A 15,000-nucleotide genomic window follows, 5' to 3' on the forward strand; every position below is an offset into this window, starting at 1 on the left:
TTCAATTTAAATTACAAAGGTCAATGAAATTGACATGTCACAGCTGGCGGTTTTCTAAATTTAGCGTGAGTGCACGTATTTAAATAAACAGGGTGAAATAATAGAGGATTCTACTGTTTGGGATTTAAAATTACGGTCGTTGACCGTATTAACGGGTGACCACTTTAACAAGTGTTTTCTATAAGAGAATGTGTGGCAGTTTTGCCCAGCCAAAAAAAGTGGCTTTAAAATTTAAATTCCTGAAGTGGCCGTAAGGCCACAAAAAAAAAAAACTACCTAAAACTACTAAAGTGGCTGTAAGGCGGAGTTCCACTCCCAGGTGGAAATCTTATTAAGATCTTGTAAGAATCTTGTAAGATGGGCATTAAGATGAAAATCTTAATAAGATCTTGTTTAAGATCTTTGATCTTAATAAGATCTTAATACATTTGCTTAACAAATTTTGATAAAAAAATTTAAGGTTGCTGATGTTTTCGATCTTGTAAGATCTTAAAAGAATCTTACCAGATCTTAACAAGATCTTAGGACTACCTTACATGATCTTACTGAAAAAGATCTTACAAGATCTTAATAAAAATCTTACAAGATCTTAGTAAAAATCTTACAAGATCTAGCAAACATCTTACATAAGATCTTAGAAAAAATCTTACAAGATCTTAGCAAAGATCCTACAAGATGTAGTAAGAATCTTACAAGATCTTAGTAAAAATCTTACAAGATCTTGCAAACATCTTACATAAGATCTTAGTAAAAATCTTACAAGATCTTAGCAAAGATCTTACAAGATATAGTAAGAATCTTAAATAAGATCTTAAAAAAGATCTTAAAAGATCTAAGTAAAGATCTTACTTAAGATCTTGGTGAAGATCTTATACGACCTTAGTACACATCCTAGAAGATCTCATGTAACATCTTGTCAGGAGCCCATTACCCGGAGCCTCCATCTTCCACATTAACCCTCTGAGTCAACCCTGTCCTGTATCTTTCTATTTTTAGAAGCACCTCCCAGGGGGGCTTTACTGGGTGTTTTCACAATAGCTGATCATAACAGACCTATGGTCAGCCATTTATTACGTCACATACGTATGTGAACCACTTCACTTATGTTCTCAGTCACATACGTCACATAAGTCACATACGTCAAAATGTAGTAGTTCTAAAAATAGAAAGATACAGGACAGGGTTGACTCAAGGGTACAATACAGATGGAAGCTCCGGGTAATGGGCTCCTGGTCTTGTGAGATTTTTGTGAAAAATGTTGCAAACTAATCTTAAGAAAGACCTTACAAGATCTTAGTATACTTATAATGATCAGCATTCATTTGGGCTGGACTGGGGGGCTTTTAATTAATTTTTAAGTCAAATTAAACAAGTGTTGAAGTTAATTTCCTTTTAGCCTGCGTAGCAGGCACTTAAGGAGGCTCGAAAGGGTTTTCAGCTGAGCGCGCCCGTGTAAGCCACACACGCAATTCGTAAGCTGCTCGCGTCAGCTCGTGATTCAAATGGGTCACCAGAAATAAACAAATACCGCTAATTTCGCTCACCTTTCTCCTAATTCCTATACATATGGAGTATACATAGACATCTCCTATTCACGAAAACTACGAAAATTCTACACAAACGGTTTAATAGCCACTTAAATCCGTTTGTGTTGGCCTGTAGCTCCACTCGTGTGCAGACTCGAATGAGTGGGTCACGCATGCGTAAATGCTGATCTTGTAACCCCCTAATTTTTCCTGATTTTGCAACTTTACTTGTTTATATCTCTGCTTCCGAATGGTGAATTTTTTTTATTTTTTGCATGTTAGCTTAGATTAATTTAAACTGTTTGTCTTTCAAATTACAAAAAAATTCTGTAGGTGAAAAAAAAAATTAGAGCCACATTTCAAGAAAACTTATTTTTCGGAAAAACTGACCTACAGATTTTGTTGAATTTTTAGAGAGTATTTCTAACATTATCTGGTAAAGCTGAATTGGAAAATTTCACCGTCCTGTTTCTTCAAAAATGGTCACTAATGTTGATTTTAAGGCTCAAAGAAATGCCTAATATCGTTGCCATGGTAACGTTATTTTGGAGGAAAATATAGTGTGAGAAATTTATGATAGGTACTTAATACCCTGGCCAAATTTCGTCATGATATGATTAACCTAACTGTATCTAAGGACAGAATATGTTTATTTGTTTGAAAAAAAGAGAAACTATTTCGAGCCTCCTTAAGGGCAGGGGACAGGGAAAGAATTCGGGAAGAAAACGACTGCATGGAAAGACTGGAGAGAGAGGGAGCCAAAAAGGCTTAGCTTGCATTGCAGGCCTTGCGCACTGGTCATTCACTGACAGGCAAATTTCATCCTCCACAGGATACTGACAACTGAAACAGCTGACATGCTTTTTGAAATGAAATCCTACATGCTAGAGTTATTTTTCAAATAAGGTATCCTGATGAAGGGCACTTGTTTTCTTATGGAAGGCATGACTTAATAAGCTTAAGTACACTATGCACTGCTCGGGAATACAGGTTGTGTTTTTGCTTCAAACCTTGAAGTTTTTGGCTGAAATTGATGAGCCACCATACAGCAGTGAGCTGCATTCTTCCTGATCAAAACTAGTAGAAGAATTAGAGGTGCGGCTAATGCAAATAATGAGAATCAATTAATTAAAACTTGACACACTTTTTTACCTATAATATTGCTGTAAGATCTTTTCTTGAAGTTTGTGAAATGAGCAACAAGGCGAGAGAGAATTTCAGCAACTTTGCAAGATACATTTGAAGACAATATGACAGAAGTACCCCGGGGAAGTACCGTATTTACCCATGTATAAGTCGACCTTTTATGGCCTCAAAAGAAGCTCCAAAAATCGCCTTCGACTTATACACCGGTCAAAGTTCCAGCTAAGTAATTTATTTAAAATTAACATAATAATGTTGTCTTGGGCATAACGAACGCAGTGGACAAAAGCCACGTAAAAGACTTCAAAATGAAAAGACTTCAAAACGAATGTAAGCAATTCCAATTGAAATGAAAAAGGATTTGTCCAACTCTAAATGTTGAAGATACTCACAAGCACAAATATGAAATAGACACTGGAAATTTTCGTTTTCCAAAGGCGGAAAGCTCTAAAAAACTCGTAATATATGTACTTTGCTTAGACAATGTCCTTTAAAGGCCTCAAACTTTGAACATAAAATCACTCTGTACACGGAGAAATGAAAAAGAAAGCTTTTATTCTGATGTATTGTATAGATTGTGACAAATATCATCAACGGATTACCTTGTTTGATGCTCTCATAATCGGCCTTATTCCAAAAGGAACATGATGCATTACTCTTGAAAATTACACACTCCAAGTCAGTACTTAATCCTTTCAATGAACTCCAGTATCTTTCAAATCTTGCACATTTATATTTAATGAATCGGTGGAAAGATTGTCATCCTCCGCCATCTTGAATAACACGTGAGAGACCGGACTGGAAACTAGTGAGCCCTTTTCGTTTTGGTCAGCAGTCAGTGGTAACCAGTCCAGCTCTTACAGATTTTGGGCGGTTTTATTCGAACGTTAATGTATGTACGATCACACTTTTTGCACGGTGACGATTTTTTGGTTAGGTTTACTCTTTAAATCCTGATCCAGGCAAGGAAATGCTTACAACAACTCAAGTAAAAAGGTAAGCGTTAACTTTAAGCGAATAACGCTTGATTTGATGCCTTATTGTCTTGAAAATGAGGAACGGTTTACCTGTATTTAGAATTCACATTTTCACACCTTCGAGTCAATTTGTGAAGCAAGGATAGTCAATTTGGCTTAAATGCTATAGCCCTGTAAAAAAATTCGTAAACCTGTAATGAAGAATAATGAAGATTAAGAACAAATGGTGAAGCAAATGATTTGGAAAACAAGTGCTCATACCGCAAGTTATATGTATACGATTGACAAATGATTCCTTCTCGTAAAAATGCTAAATGCTGTCACTTTAACTATTGTAATCAATGCAGAAAATGCCTGACGAAGCTTTTATTGACGTTTGTAAGTAAAGGGATCCAAATTTATGAGTTTACTCTTACACAATTTAGTTGTAATAGAAATAATCAGTGATTTAGAGGAATTACTACAATTTGCATCATTGAAGTATAATAATACTGTATATGCTGTATTTTTTTAAGTTGCCATGAAAGAGCAGAAAGAGACACGTCCTGAAAAAAATCTTTGATTGGACAGCAGGGAAAGGTCCTTTACAGCAGACAAAAATGCTTAGCAACCAATTCTGTCTCCTCCACCAGTCATGGTTTGATGTATTTAAGGATCTCTCTTTGCAGACTTGTTAGAGTTCTGTGGTTTATCTGAAATGTTTAACAGCTTTTTTCGTGTTTAATTTTAAAACAAGAACCCAATCCAAATATTTTGACATGAATTAAATGTTTAGGTACTGCTTTGAACTCTGTATTCTCTGTATTGCCTGTGAGCTATGGTAGTAACTGTTACTGTTAAATAGCTTGACTGTAATGAATTTTTTGTAGTTTCCACCACATCTCTGATTTGCTGGAATATTATTTTACAGGAGCAGGATATATATATTATATATTTTTAGTTTTTGCAGTTGCTGAAATGTAATGATCTGATCATAAGTAATTAATACCCATTGAAGCTGAATGTGAAACTGTGCTACTTGTTTGTATGTTGATTAAAGGACCTTATTACTTCAGAAAACTGACCAGTGAATTGATTGATTGTAGTCCAACACTAGGAAGAATCACAGCTGTTCACTGAATATATGGGACAGGACGGGAATTGTGTGAAAAGTCATTTCATTCCCATACCAGATGCAGCATACAGCTGTACATGTACCTAGACAATAATGTGGAGATTGTATGCATGGAAGTTTACCATCTCATTGATTGCCATATCATATGGGCCAGCATGATATGGGGATTGTAAGGGACTTCACCAAATCCCCATAGCATTCCCATACCATTCCCATACCATATACCAGTGTTCCTGGATAATATGGGAATTGGATGGAGTGCTGCCAAATATGTAGCATTCCCAAAGTGAGGGGTCAGAGATCGTGTGGTATTGGTATGGGGCTGAGCCATATCATTCCGATACTAGATCATATGGGGTATCTATGGAGTGCTACAATGTACCAAATACGTAGCAATCCCAATAAATAGCAATAAATAGAGCAATAAATAGAGTTATAACTAAATGAAGACAGACTGCCAATTATGGGTTTGAAACTGATTTTTTTTTTTTTTAAGAAAAAGTTCAACAAATGTATTGTCAGTGCAATAGTTGTTTGATTTTCAGGTTCAGTACTGTAGTTTCAACAAGTCTGGACAGTAATATTGTTACACATTTGACAGACGTACAGCAATCTTTGTGCACCCATGTATTAACTTGACTTTTCATGGCAACTTAGTGCTTTAGCTCGATGACAATTTTGGTTATGAATTAATTTGGAGACTTAACAATAGTCATATGGTTATTTATTTTCTGTTGGAATTGTTAAGCTTTTCAATAAAGTACACAAAAGAATAGTATTGTTCAGCATCACTTTGTAAGGTAGCATTAAAGGGGAAAATAATTATTTTGAGTTAAGACTGGCAATTGAAAGTGATTACTTTTTGTGAACAGGGGTTCAAGTTATTGGAGTTGACTGTAATTTGCAATAATGACACTAGGAAAGCAGCAGTGTTTGATTTGTAAAAATATTGCTAGATTTTTTACAAATTTACTGATAAGAAGCCAGTGCAAGATTTGGATCTTTTTGTAGAAAGTTACATATACAATACTTGGTTCTTTCTGCAGTTTAGTACTGGAGTGCAGATTATGTAAAACAAAATAAAACAAAACAACTCCAAAAATACAATGTTTTGTTGTACCCTAATAAGACCCCTATATTTGTAAGTTTATCATTGGTAATCTTGGAAGATGTTAGCCAAGATACTTCAACACCTTACAAGATCTTAGATAAGATCTTGGGTAGAATCTTACAAGATTCTCACAAGATCTTATCTAAGATTGTACAAGATTCTTACAAGATCCTTGTCTAAGATCTTATAAGATTCTTACAAGATTCTTGCAAGATCTTATCTAAGATCTTGACTAAGATCTTACACAATTCTTACAAGATTCTTACAAGATCTTGTAAGATTCTTACAAGATTCTTACAAGATCTTATCGAAGATCTCGACTAAGATCTTATAAGATTCTTGCAAGATTCTTACAAGATCTTGTAAGAATCTTGTTAAGAATCTTACAAGATCTTGTAAGAATCTTGCAAGATCTTGTAAGATCTTAACAAGAATCTTACAAGATCTTGTAAGAATCTTAATTAAGAAACAAAGTAAGATCTTAATAAGAAACTTACTAAGAATCTTGGTAAGATCTTAATAAGATTTCCACCTGGGATGTTACTGTAGTAGCATATTGCGTTGTTTTGTGGTCAAGACCCATTTGCTACCATCAAGAATGATTGTGTCCTACAATGCCTTCTTATTCTAAACTAATAGACTAAGTATTATTATTAATTATTACAACTCAAAGATAACACATCCCTCCACCTCTCCTCAGATATCTCCATTGCATGAAATACAAAATGTATTTACTGGTTTGAACAAAACAGTCACAGCCAACATTTTACCTTTAAGTTAGCTGTTGTGACATGTCATTTTGGCCACACAATTTGAATACCATCATTCTTTGTAGGCAAAATACCATTTGGAAGTTACAGTACATTGCCCAAAAGACCAAAACCTTTTAATTATCTTCAATTGGGATTTTTTGTCCTGCAAGGGGAGGTTTAACCCATTCACTTAACTGGTGTAAAAGCTGCAATATTATTATAATTTATTACGTAAAATCTTGTTACAAATCCAGTTTGGACTGCTGTACAATTCTTGAACAAGACAGTGTACAAATCCCTTGGATCCAATCAAAACAGAGTCTATCCACACCTCATTGTGTTTGCCATTTCCCCCTTGCTTTTAAGGTTATGGTCACAGACTTGTATGGTTGGGAACTTTCGATGATGTGACAAAACATGTTTAGGTATGTGGTTGCACTTCCTTCACCACTCAGGGTAGTTTTGCCTTGATAAAAAGGAAGTATCTACATGATTGTATGATCATAGTACTATCTAGTATTAAAATACGTAGGCATTTATCAGCAGACTGAATTGAACGTTTGTCTTTGAGAGACAAACCAAACAGTACAGCAAACACCAGGAGAGTTCCTTGAAAGTTGGTCCAAAATGGGTCTTCCAAAGAAGTCATGATTGATTAAAAATTTTAAAATACTAATTATTAATGTTGCAAAGTTTTGGGTAATGGTCATGACCTTGTAAACAAAGTTTGTTCTTGCATCAGTGGTTATTTGTGGTTGTTCTTCCTTCACCACTACAGCAAAAAGGAAGCAATATTTAAATGATATTTAATTAACTGCTGTCTTGCTCATCATAAAAATTGGACAGTAGTTTATATTTAATATCGATTGTGGCCAAGACAAGAGTTCACGACTGGTTATTGTAACCAAAAGTACAATCATGATAAGGGAGCGCCTTATTAAAGTTATTAATATAAATTAAGATGCAATCAGTAACAATTTCCTTTCCAAACTATCCTCCTTGTCATCACCCTAGCTGTAATATTGCGGTAAGCTTTTTAATTTATTGAGTACACTGTATGTACATGTAGATAATAATTTCTTTGCCTTTTGTGCAGTGTCTGTGGTTTGATTGTGCCTTGGAACTATCCTCTGATGATGTTAGCTTGGAAGATATCTCCTCTGTTGGCAGCCGGGAACACAGTGATCCTCAAACCAGCCCAGGTGTGTTTACAACTGTTAGACTCACACACTTAGTAACATGTGTGCCTTCCTTTTGTCAGAACTGGTAGGCCAGACCCATCAGTTTGCAAAAAAAATGCAACAACTTGAAGGAACACTTGCATGATAATCCCTATAAAATCTTCTGTGTTGATTTGAACCCATTGACTCCCAGGGGTTCCCCATTGACGAGTAAAATCGTCTGGCGTTAGACAGAGTAAAATACTAAGTCTGGCCGGTTTCGGCCGGTTTGGACGTCAAAGGGTTAATTAAGTTGTTGTAGAGTTAGTCCATCCAAATGCCCAGTCCAACCGGTCTGATGGAGTTCTGTCAGTTGGAAAGCATCCTAAGTTGATCAGATCCAAACTGATCAATGCCAGCCAAAAAGGTAATCAGGTAATGTCAACATTCTTGGTTTGGTGGCTCATTCCTGGCAGTGCTTGACCAGTGATGCTATGGTTGATGAAAGTCCAACAATTAAAAGGGGACTGGGGAGGTGTTCGCTTTGTCCCGTGTGTTAAGAGAGGAATAAAAGTTGGCTGAGGATCTTCTCCAACTCAGCTCAGGCAGAGCATTAATTTAAGCTGAGGTTTGTGGGAATTAAAAAGACTTGACCATGTTTTGTAAGTTATTTTCCTTCCATTCTTTACTTACTCAAATCCATAATGCACTTCTTTAACCCCCCAAAATTTTGCAGAAATGTCATTGTTTGCAATTTCTCCTGGGTCATGAAGATGTCCCTAGAGAAATTGAAAACAATGTCTGTGCAAAGTTTTGGGGGAACAAAAGAGCTGTATTATGGGATTTGTGCAAATTACTAGAGAATATGGCAATAGGAATTGTAAATTCATTAAATTACACAATCATATTTTATTAACTTGTCAGGTGACCCCACTTACAGCACTCAAGTTTGCTGAGCTTTCGGCTAAAGCAGGATTTCCAAAAGGTGTCATCAACATTTTACCAGGATCAGGTACAGCTCTTGACTAGTACATGACTGAACAATGTGTACCACATGCATAATAATAAATGTCAGCAGCAAATGATCTGAAGTCTTTTCTGATTTATTTACTACAGGCTGTAGTTCTAGTTAAGTACAGACAGCTGTCAATAAATGTGATATGTTTCTTAATGCTGTGAAATGTCAAAATGGAATTTACATGTACTGTAAGACTTAAAGGACTTCATCTATAATCATTAAAGACACAGGATAGAACAATAATCATGTTTTTTTTTCAGGTTCTGTTGTAGGCAATAGGATTTGTTCTCATCCTGACATTAGGAAAGTTGGTTTTACTGGATCAACTGAAACTGGCAAATCAATCATGGAAAGGTACAGTATTAATAATATTATAATGTAATTATAAATTATAATTTATTTGTAACATGTTATCAATAGAAAATACAATGTCGTGTATCATCGGCCTTCTTCTCAATTAATTAGGAGGCAGTGGTACAGTATGTTCCAACGAAATGTTGATCACTTCATGAATTTCGAAGCTTGAGTAGTACCTTTCATGAATACCGGTAGTTTTCCTAATTTCTTCCAGAGAGTTTCTTTACTAAAATAAATTTTATTATCCTGCAGTTGTGCTGTCAGCAACTTAAAGAAGTGTTCTCTGGAGCTTGGTGGTAAATCCCCTTTGATTATTTTTCATGACTGCGATATGGACAGGGCGGTCAGACAGGTAAAACAATACACAAAAATTAATAAGTCTGGGTTTCTGGGAAAATCTGAAGCCAGATTGTCTGACTTATTTTTTAAATGGATTCATATTCTTGAATTTTTGCAAATTTTGCTATATTCAAAAAAATTTTTTAGTCTGATCTAAAGACTAACTGAATCAGACGTTTCGATACTTTTTGGATGTGGATTTTGTGGGTTCACAGTTCTAGCAGACTGATTAAAATGAGTGCTTTTGGATAGTGGTAGACTGCTCAGTTGGTGTAAAACTCGGTCTGGTGATGCAGTTATGACAAAAATCCTCTTTAGGGAGAGAGGAAAGTGTGTCCTATTTTAGTTACCAGATGAATCAAGTCTGGATCCAGATTTTTTTTTTTTTGATTATAAGTAGTGCAGTCTGGGGTAGTGTGATTTACTATGATGGGTGTTACTAGTGGGTTGTAGCTGTCATACTGTTGATTTATCTCATACATTCGAGTACTTCACTTTATTTGTTTTTTTTTTATCTAGGGAATGATGGCTTGCATGTTTAACAAAGGAGAGAACTGCATAGCAGCTGGGCGTCTGTTTGTTGAGGCATCTATTCATGATGAATATGTGACAAGAGTGGTATGTCATTGATGTACCGTACTTACATGAGAGTACAGCTGTATGTGATAATTAAGGTTTTTTTATTTGGATATGTATAGGGTTGCAGAATTGACTAGCATTGGTTACAAAAATCAATCATGAATGTATTATACATTTTACGCTAAAGTAAAGTCTTCTGGTTTACTGCATCAGGTTGAGGAGATCAAGAAAATGAAAATCGGAGATCCGCTTGACCGCTCAACAGATCACGGGCCTCAGAATCACAAGTAAGTTGGAATGATTTGTTTACTTATGTTTCTTTATACATCTCAGCTCTACATGTAGGTTTCAATTATAACTTTTTCCATAAGCGCCTGGTGATGGTTTATTAGGCGACTGTGATCGCAGTGCAAACTCAAACACAATAGACTCTTCTTGTAGGCAAAACAAACGGTGTTAAGAGGCCGCCCTATACTGTAGGTGGTGGTCAGGCGCACCATTGGTAACCGGGTTGTATTTCAACAGGTCCCTAACATCCCATTTTATATTAATAGTTGTCAAACATGGTGTAAGAATTAGTTTCTAATTTGACAGCTTTTACATTTATTTTTGTCATTACAGAGCCCACCTTGATTCCCTTCTTGAGTATGTTAACAAAGGAGTTGCTGAAGGTGCCAAGTTAGTTTATGGTGGCAAGCAAGTGGACAGGCCAGGTATTTTTGGTTAAAAAAAACAAAACTTTTCTCCAGGTAGTCTTAAAAAAAGAAAGAAAGAAAACAGAACAAAACAAAAGAAAACAAACTAACAATTATCATCATGTATTTCGATTGAAGTAAAAATAACAGTGTTTTTAGCAGTTGTAGTACCACCTCTCAACGAGCACCACTTCTCTCCTTTGGGTACTTAATTTGTTGAGACCAGACCTCACAGAGAGGCAGAGAAGAGAGACCCTGGGAACGAGTTTGGGAGCCATTATCTACGACTGAGTATTGTTTATTGTTTAGGAGTTTCCCTTTTGTTTATACTTGAATGATTTAAGCTAATGTTATGGTGGTGGTTTGTTGTTGGTAGAGCGAGTTTGAATAGATTGTCGCAAAACCAAAACCAAAACCAAAGTAATTACTTTGGCCAATCAAAAAGGAAGGAGACAATATTTTCCAGTAAACCAATCAAAACTTGAAGTAATTACACCTAGCCGACACAAAGCACGGGAAATTGTGCACGCACAATGTAGCCACGATTGGTTTTGCTTTCACTTTTGATTGGTTAAGAAAGTGGCGCAAGAACTTTGAACGAATTACAGAGTGAAGTAATGCAAAACCATTGAAGCAATTCGCAAGTTACTTTCGACACTCAATTGAAAACCACTCTATTATTATTATCACACGCATTACTATTATCAACTTAATCTCACAATAGAAGCAAATCCACCAATGACAATATTTTTTTGCACTATCCCAAGGATTCTTCTTTGAGCCTACTGTATTTACTGACGTGCAGGATGGAACATTTTTGGCCACGGAGGAATCGTTTGGTCCCATCATGATCATTTCCAAATTTGAAAATGGGTAAGTTCCTCGAGCTTTCATGATCTGTGCAAGATCAAAGAACACAAAAAAAGTACCACACATGACCTATGTAAGGTAGCTTTGATATGGATGGGAGGAAGTCAGGCTGAGTGGTTTGTTTAACTTGAGATCTGGATACCCAGGGTTCAAGCCCTGTTTGAACCACTAGGTGACCTTGTTTCGGGTAGAACTACTTCTCTGTTTATCAGCAATATAATGATAGTTGTTATAACAATATTATTGCCTATCCTTTGCCTTCTGTAAGTGCTAATGCAAAATGCAGTCACTGTGCCTTTTCTCTTTAGAGACATTGAGGGTGTTTTGAAGAGTGCCAATGGTACTGAGTACGGTCTTGCCTCCGGTGTTTTTACGAAGGATTTAAGCAAGGTCAGTTTTCTTTTTGTGCAGAAACCGTGATCTAAATGTGCCTGCATCTAAAACCAATATTAATTTTATATAATACAGTAAGTGTTTTTTTTTTAAATTTTGCATGACATGACATGTGCTATGAAAAAAAAAAATTTTACATCTATTTATTTTGTACTGTAGGCTCTCCGTGTAGCTGATGGTTTAGATGCGGGAACTTGCTTTGTCAATACTTACAACAAGACTGATGTGGCTGCTCCCTTTGGAGGCTTCAAGCAGTCTGGCTTTGGTAAAGATTTGGGTAAGTAGGGAAGAGATTATTATTGTATTGACAATGTGGCATGTTGTTCTTGAAAAATCTCTGGGTGCTAATGACCTGAGTGGAACTGATGGCCTTCTTAGTTTTAGTTTGGGTTGTCTTCAAAAACTCATTTAATAATAATTCATGAACCTAACAGCTTATCAAGACACCGATAAAATGTCACATGTGTGAGCTTTAAATCTGATAAAAAAAGTCCTCATTAGAATTCTTTATAATTATAAAGAAAAGTAACAAGGCCATCTTAGTTTTTTTGTAAGCTAAAATCTTCCTCACACAAATTGAACCTTTGTTCAGACTCCCGAGGGAAACACTTTTTGTGGAGTGTTTTTGAAGGCATTGAAAAAACTTACAGCTCATGTTTTATCAGGTCTAAAAACATTCGGCTATGCCGGGTGTTTTAATCCTGATAAAACACTGCTGTTCGTTTTTTAAACAGTACTTAAACTGAGCTGGGAGCTACAGTGTAAGACTTGGAACTACAGTAGGTGACAAAAGGTTAAACCCCCAAAAAAATTTCCTCCAAATTAGTCGTATTTATAATTAATTCATTGATGATTCACCTGGAAAAAAAACAAATAATGAATTGTATATTATAGATTATTATTATTATAGATTAATGGTTGCATATCTGATACAATATTCCGCTGATTTCAGAAACCTTTCATCAGATTTTCTTTTTTAGGTGCCTTGTTTAACAACAGTAATGACTGGATATGAACACTGAATGTTTATTGCTTACAATATTCCCATAAGCCTTGCAGCACGTCTACTAACTCTTGAATTGGTCTTAAGTTTATAAATCCTGATCATAATTATCATGATGGTAAACATTACTAATACAAGAAAATTGGTTTCATTTACTTGGTTTGTAAACTAATTCATTCTTAATTCTTTTAGGGGAAGAAGCTCTCAATGAATACTTGAAGACTAAAGTGACTACAGTTGAATACTAAAATCCTTCACTTATCATAAAAAAAAAATTATTTAATGTTGTGTTTGCATGATTTAATTTGACTGAAATTCCCCCTGGATTTTTAGAAGTCAATCCCTACAGCTAGCAGCTAGATGTGCCCAGATTTCAAAAACACATTATTTGAATTGGATGCCTCATGAATGTGTAATACATAATCAAAAACACATGGCCAGTGATGGCAATTAAAGTATTCTTCAAGCCTTTCTGGATTACAAGAGTCTTGTAGCCTGGAAGGTTATTGATTTTGACATTCATGCAATGCTTTCATGAATTTTTATTTCAAAAATGGAATTGTATCATCCTGCTTGAGCCTTAAGGGAAAAACTTTGATTTTTTTTTAGAATCATAATGATTGTGACTTACAGAGCATACCAGAAAAAAATAATTTCAAGTGGCTTTTGAGTATAAATTTGTCATTTTTCAAAACCCAGGCCCAATTTGGTGTCTGACAAACAGTGCTCATTATTAGAAAACAAAAAGAACTTTTAAAACACACCTTGTAAAGTCATTATCTTTGTTTATGGCATACATTTTACTTGCTCAGTTGATGTTGCAGAAACAATAACTATTGGCAGTCTTTTTGCACAAATAATGGAAAGTCACTGTGGACGATTTTTAATCTGCTTTTCAATAATAATAATATTGTTAGGAAGAGGGGTTGATAAAAAATAGATAAACTATTTTGCTGTTATTGTATTTGTTCAAGAAAATATTGCGCTTGGTGTAATGTAGATTAAATTAAATAACACAGCGAATTTGTATTTAAAGTGTAGTTGCTGCTTGGTTTTAGTCTAAAATTAGGTGTAATATACCATGAATGGCACACTGCAACATATTTTTTAAAAATGCCAACTTGCCAAAAAGTGTAATTTATTGAGAAAATAAATAAAATGGAAGAACCTAACTCTGCGATGGTCTTTTTGTGGCAAATGTGCAATATCATTAAGACAGCTCATGTAATGTCGTTGGATGTGTAATAGTGATTGAAGGTGACAATAGCCTCACCCATTGTGCACAGATACATGTAGTACAGAACTGTGTATTTTGACATATTTTGACAGACAACAGGGGAAATTTGCAGTGGAAATAATACATTTGTTGGTCTCATGAATGGAATGTTTTGGCAGATTGACCAAATATCTCTGTATTTGAGAGAATTACATTTCACAAGTTTTACAAGAAAATAATTAAATTAAGAGGTACGTGTATACTGATTAAAGAAGGGTCAATCAATTTTGCTCTTTCTCCTGCCGGAGCATATGCCACCAATAATAACTGTCCTGTCCTGATTAAAGAAGGGTACATTTGTACAAATGAGTACCATGTTAATTTTTTTCACTCATAATTAGAAATTTGGGTACTACATTTATTACTGTAACAACCAATCTGTACTGGTGACAGCTATTGTACTGTACACATAGTCTTAAACTTGCATGCTGTCGCTCCAATAAACAGTCACAGAATGGTGGAACGTGGATTAAATGGGAAATCCTCACCCTGCCAGCAGAGCCTTTCTTAACTCCACGAGAAAGAAAGGACTCTACAGAAATGATGTAGATTCTTCATTGAGTATGCGCAAGCCATTGCTTGTAGACAGTTTCAAACCCAGGCCAAGTCAATAACCCAAGTCTTGATCGCACTCCTGGAAACCATATTGATTTTCGTACTGCAGGAGAGTGTGTGCTGCCCGAACCT

General features: G+C 35.5%; 1 protein-coding gene and 1 long non-coding RNA gene across 4 annotated transcripts in view; both read left to right on the forward strand.

Annotated features, from left to right (window-relative positions):
* LOC138056857 (cytosolic 10-formyltetrahydrofolate dehydrogenase-like) overlaps positions 1 to 14,209 on the forward strand; it is a 27,049-nt gene extending 12,840 nt beyond the window's left edge. For all 3 annotated transcript variants that reach the window (XM_068902779.1, XM_068902778.1, XM_068902777.1), the window contains 11 exons: positions 7,720 to 7,825; positions 8,708 to 8,795; positions 9,062 to 9,155; positions 9,411 to 9,510; positions 10,017 to 10,115; positions 10,290 to 10,363; positions 10,698 to 10,789; positions 11,539 to 11,644; positions 11,950 to 12,031; positions 12,194 to 12,311; positions 13,230 to 14,209. In XM_068902779.1, coding sequence (XP_068758880.1) covers positions 7,720 to 7,825; positions 8,708 to 8,795; positions 9,062 to 9,155; positions 9,411 to 9,510; positions 10,017 to 10,115; positions 10,290 to 10,363; positions 10,698 to 10,789; positions 11,539 to 11,644; positions 11,950 to 12,031; positions 12,194 to 12,311; positions 13,230 to 13,285 — 1,015 coding nt within the window. In that variant the 3' untranslated portion in view covers positions 13,286 to 14,209. The remainder of the gene's footprint in view (positions 1 to 7,719; positions 7,826 to 8,707; positions 8,796 to 9,061; positions 9,156 to 9,410; positions 9,511 to 10,016; positions 10,116 to 10,289; positions 10,364 to 10,697; positions 10,790 to 11,538; positions 11,645 to 11,949; positions 12,032 to 12,193; positions 12,312 to 13,229) is intronic.
* On the forward strand, positions 1,998 to 4,705 carry LOC138057810 (uncharacterized). The gene is made up of 2 exons (XR_011133721.1): positions 1,998 to 3,665; positions 4,162 to 4,705. It is a non-coding gene; the product is annotated as an uncharacterized lncRNA (long non-coding RNA).
* Positions 14,210 to 15,000: the final 791 nt, after the last annotated feature.

This window comes from Montipora capricornis, chromosome 7 (assembly GCF_036669925.1).
Source record: "Montipora capricornis isolate CH-2021 chromosome 7, ASM3666992v2, whole genome shotgun sequence".
In the NCBI taxonomy this organism is placed as follows: Eukaryota; Metazoa; Cnidaria; class Anthozoa; order Scleractinia; family Acroporidae; genus Montipora; species Montipora capricornis.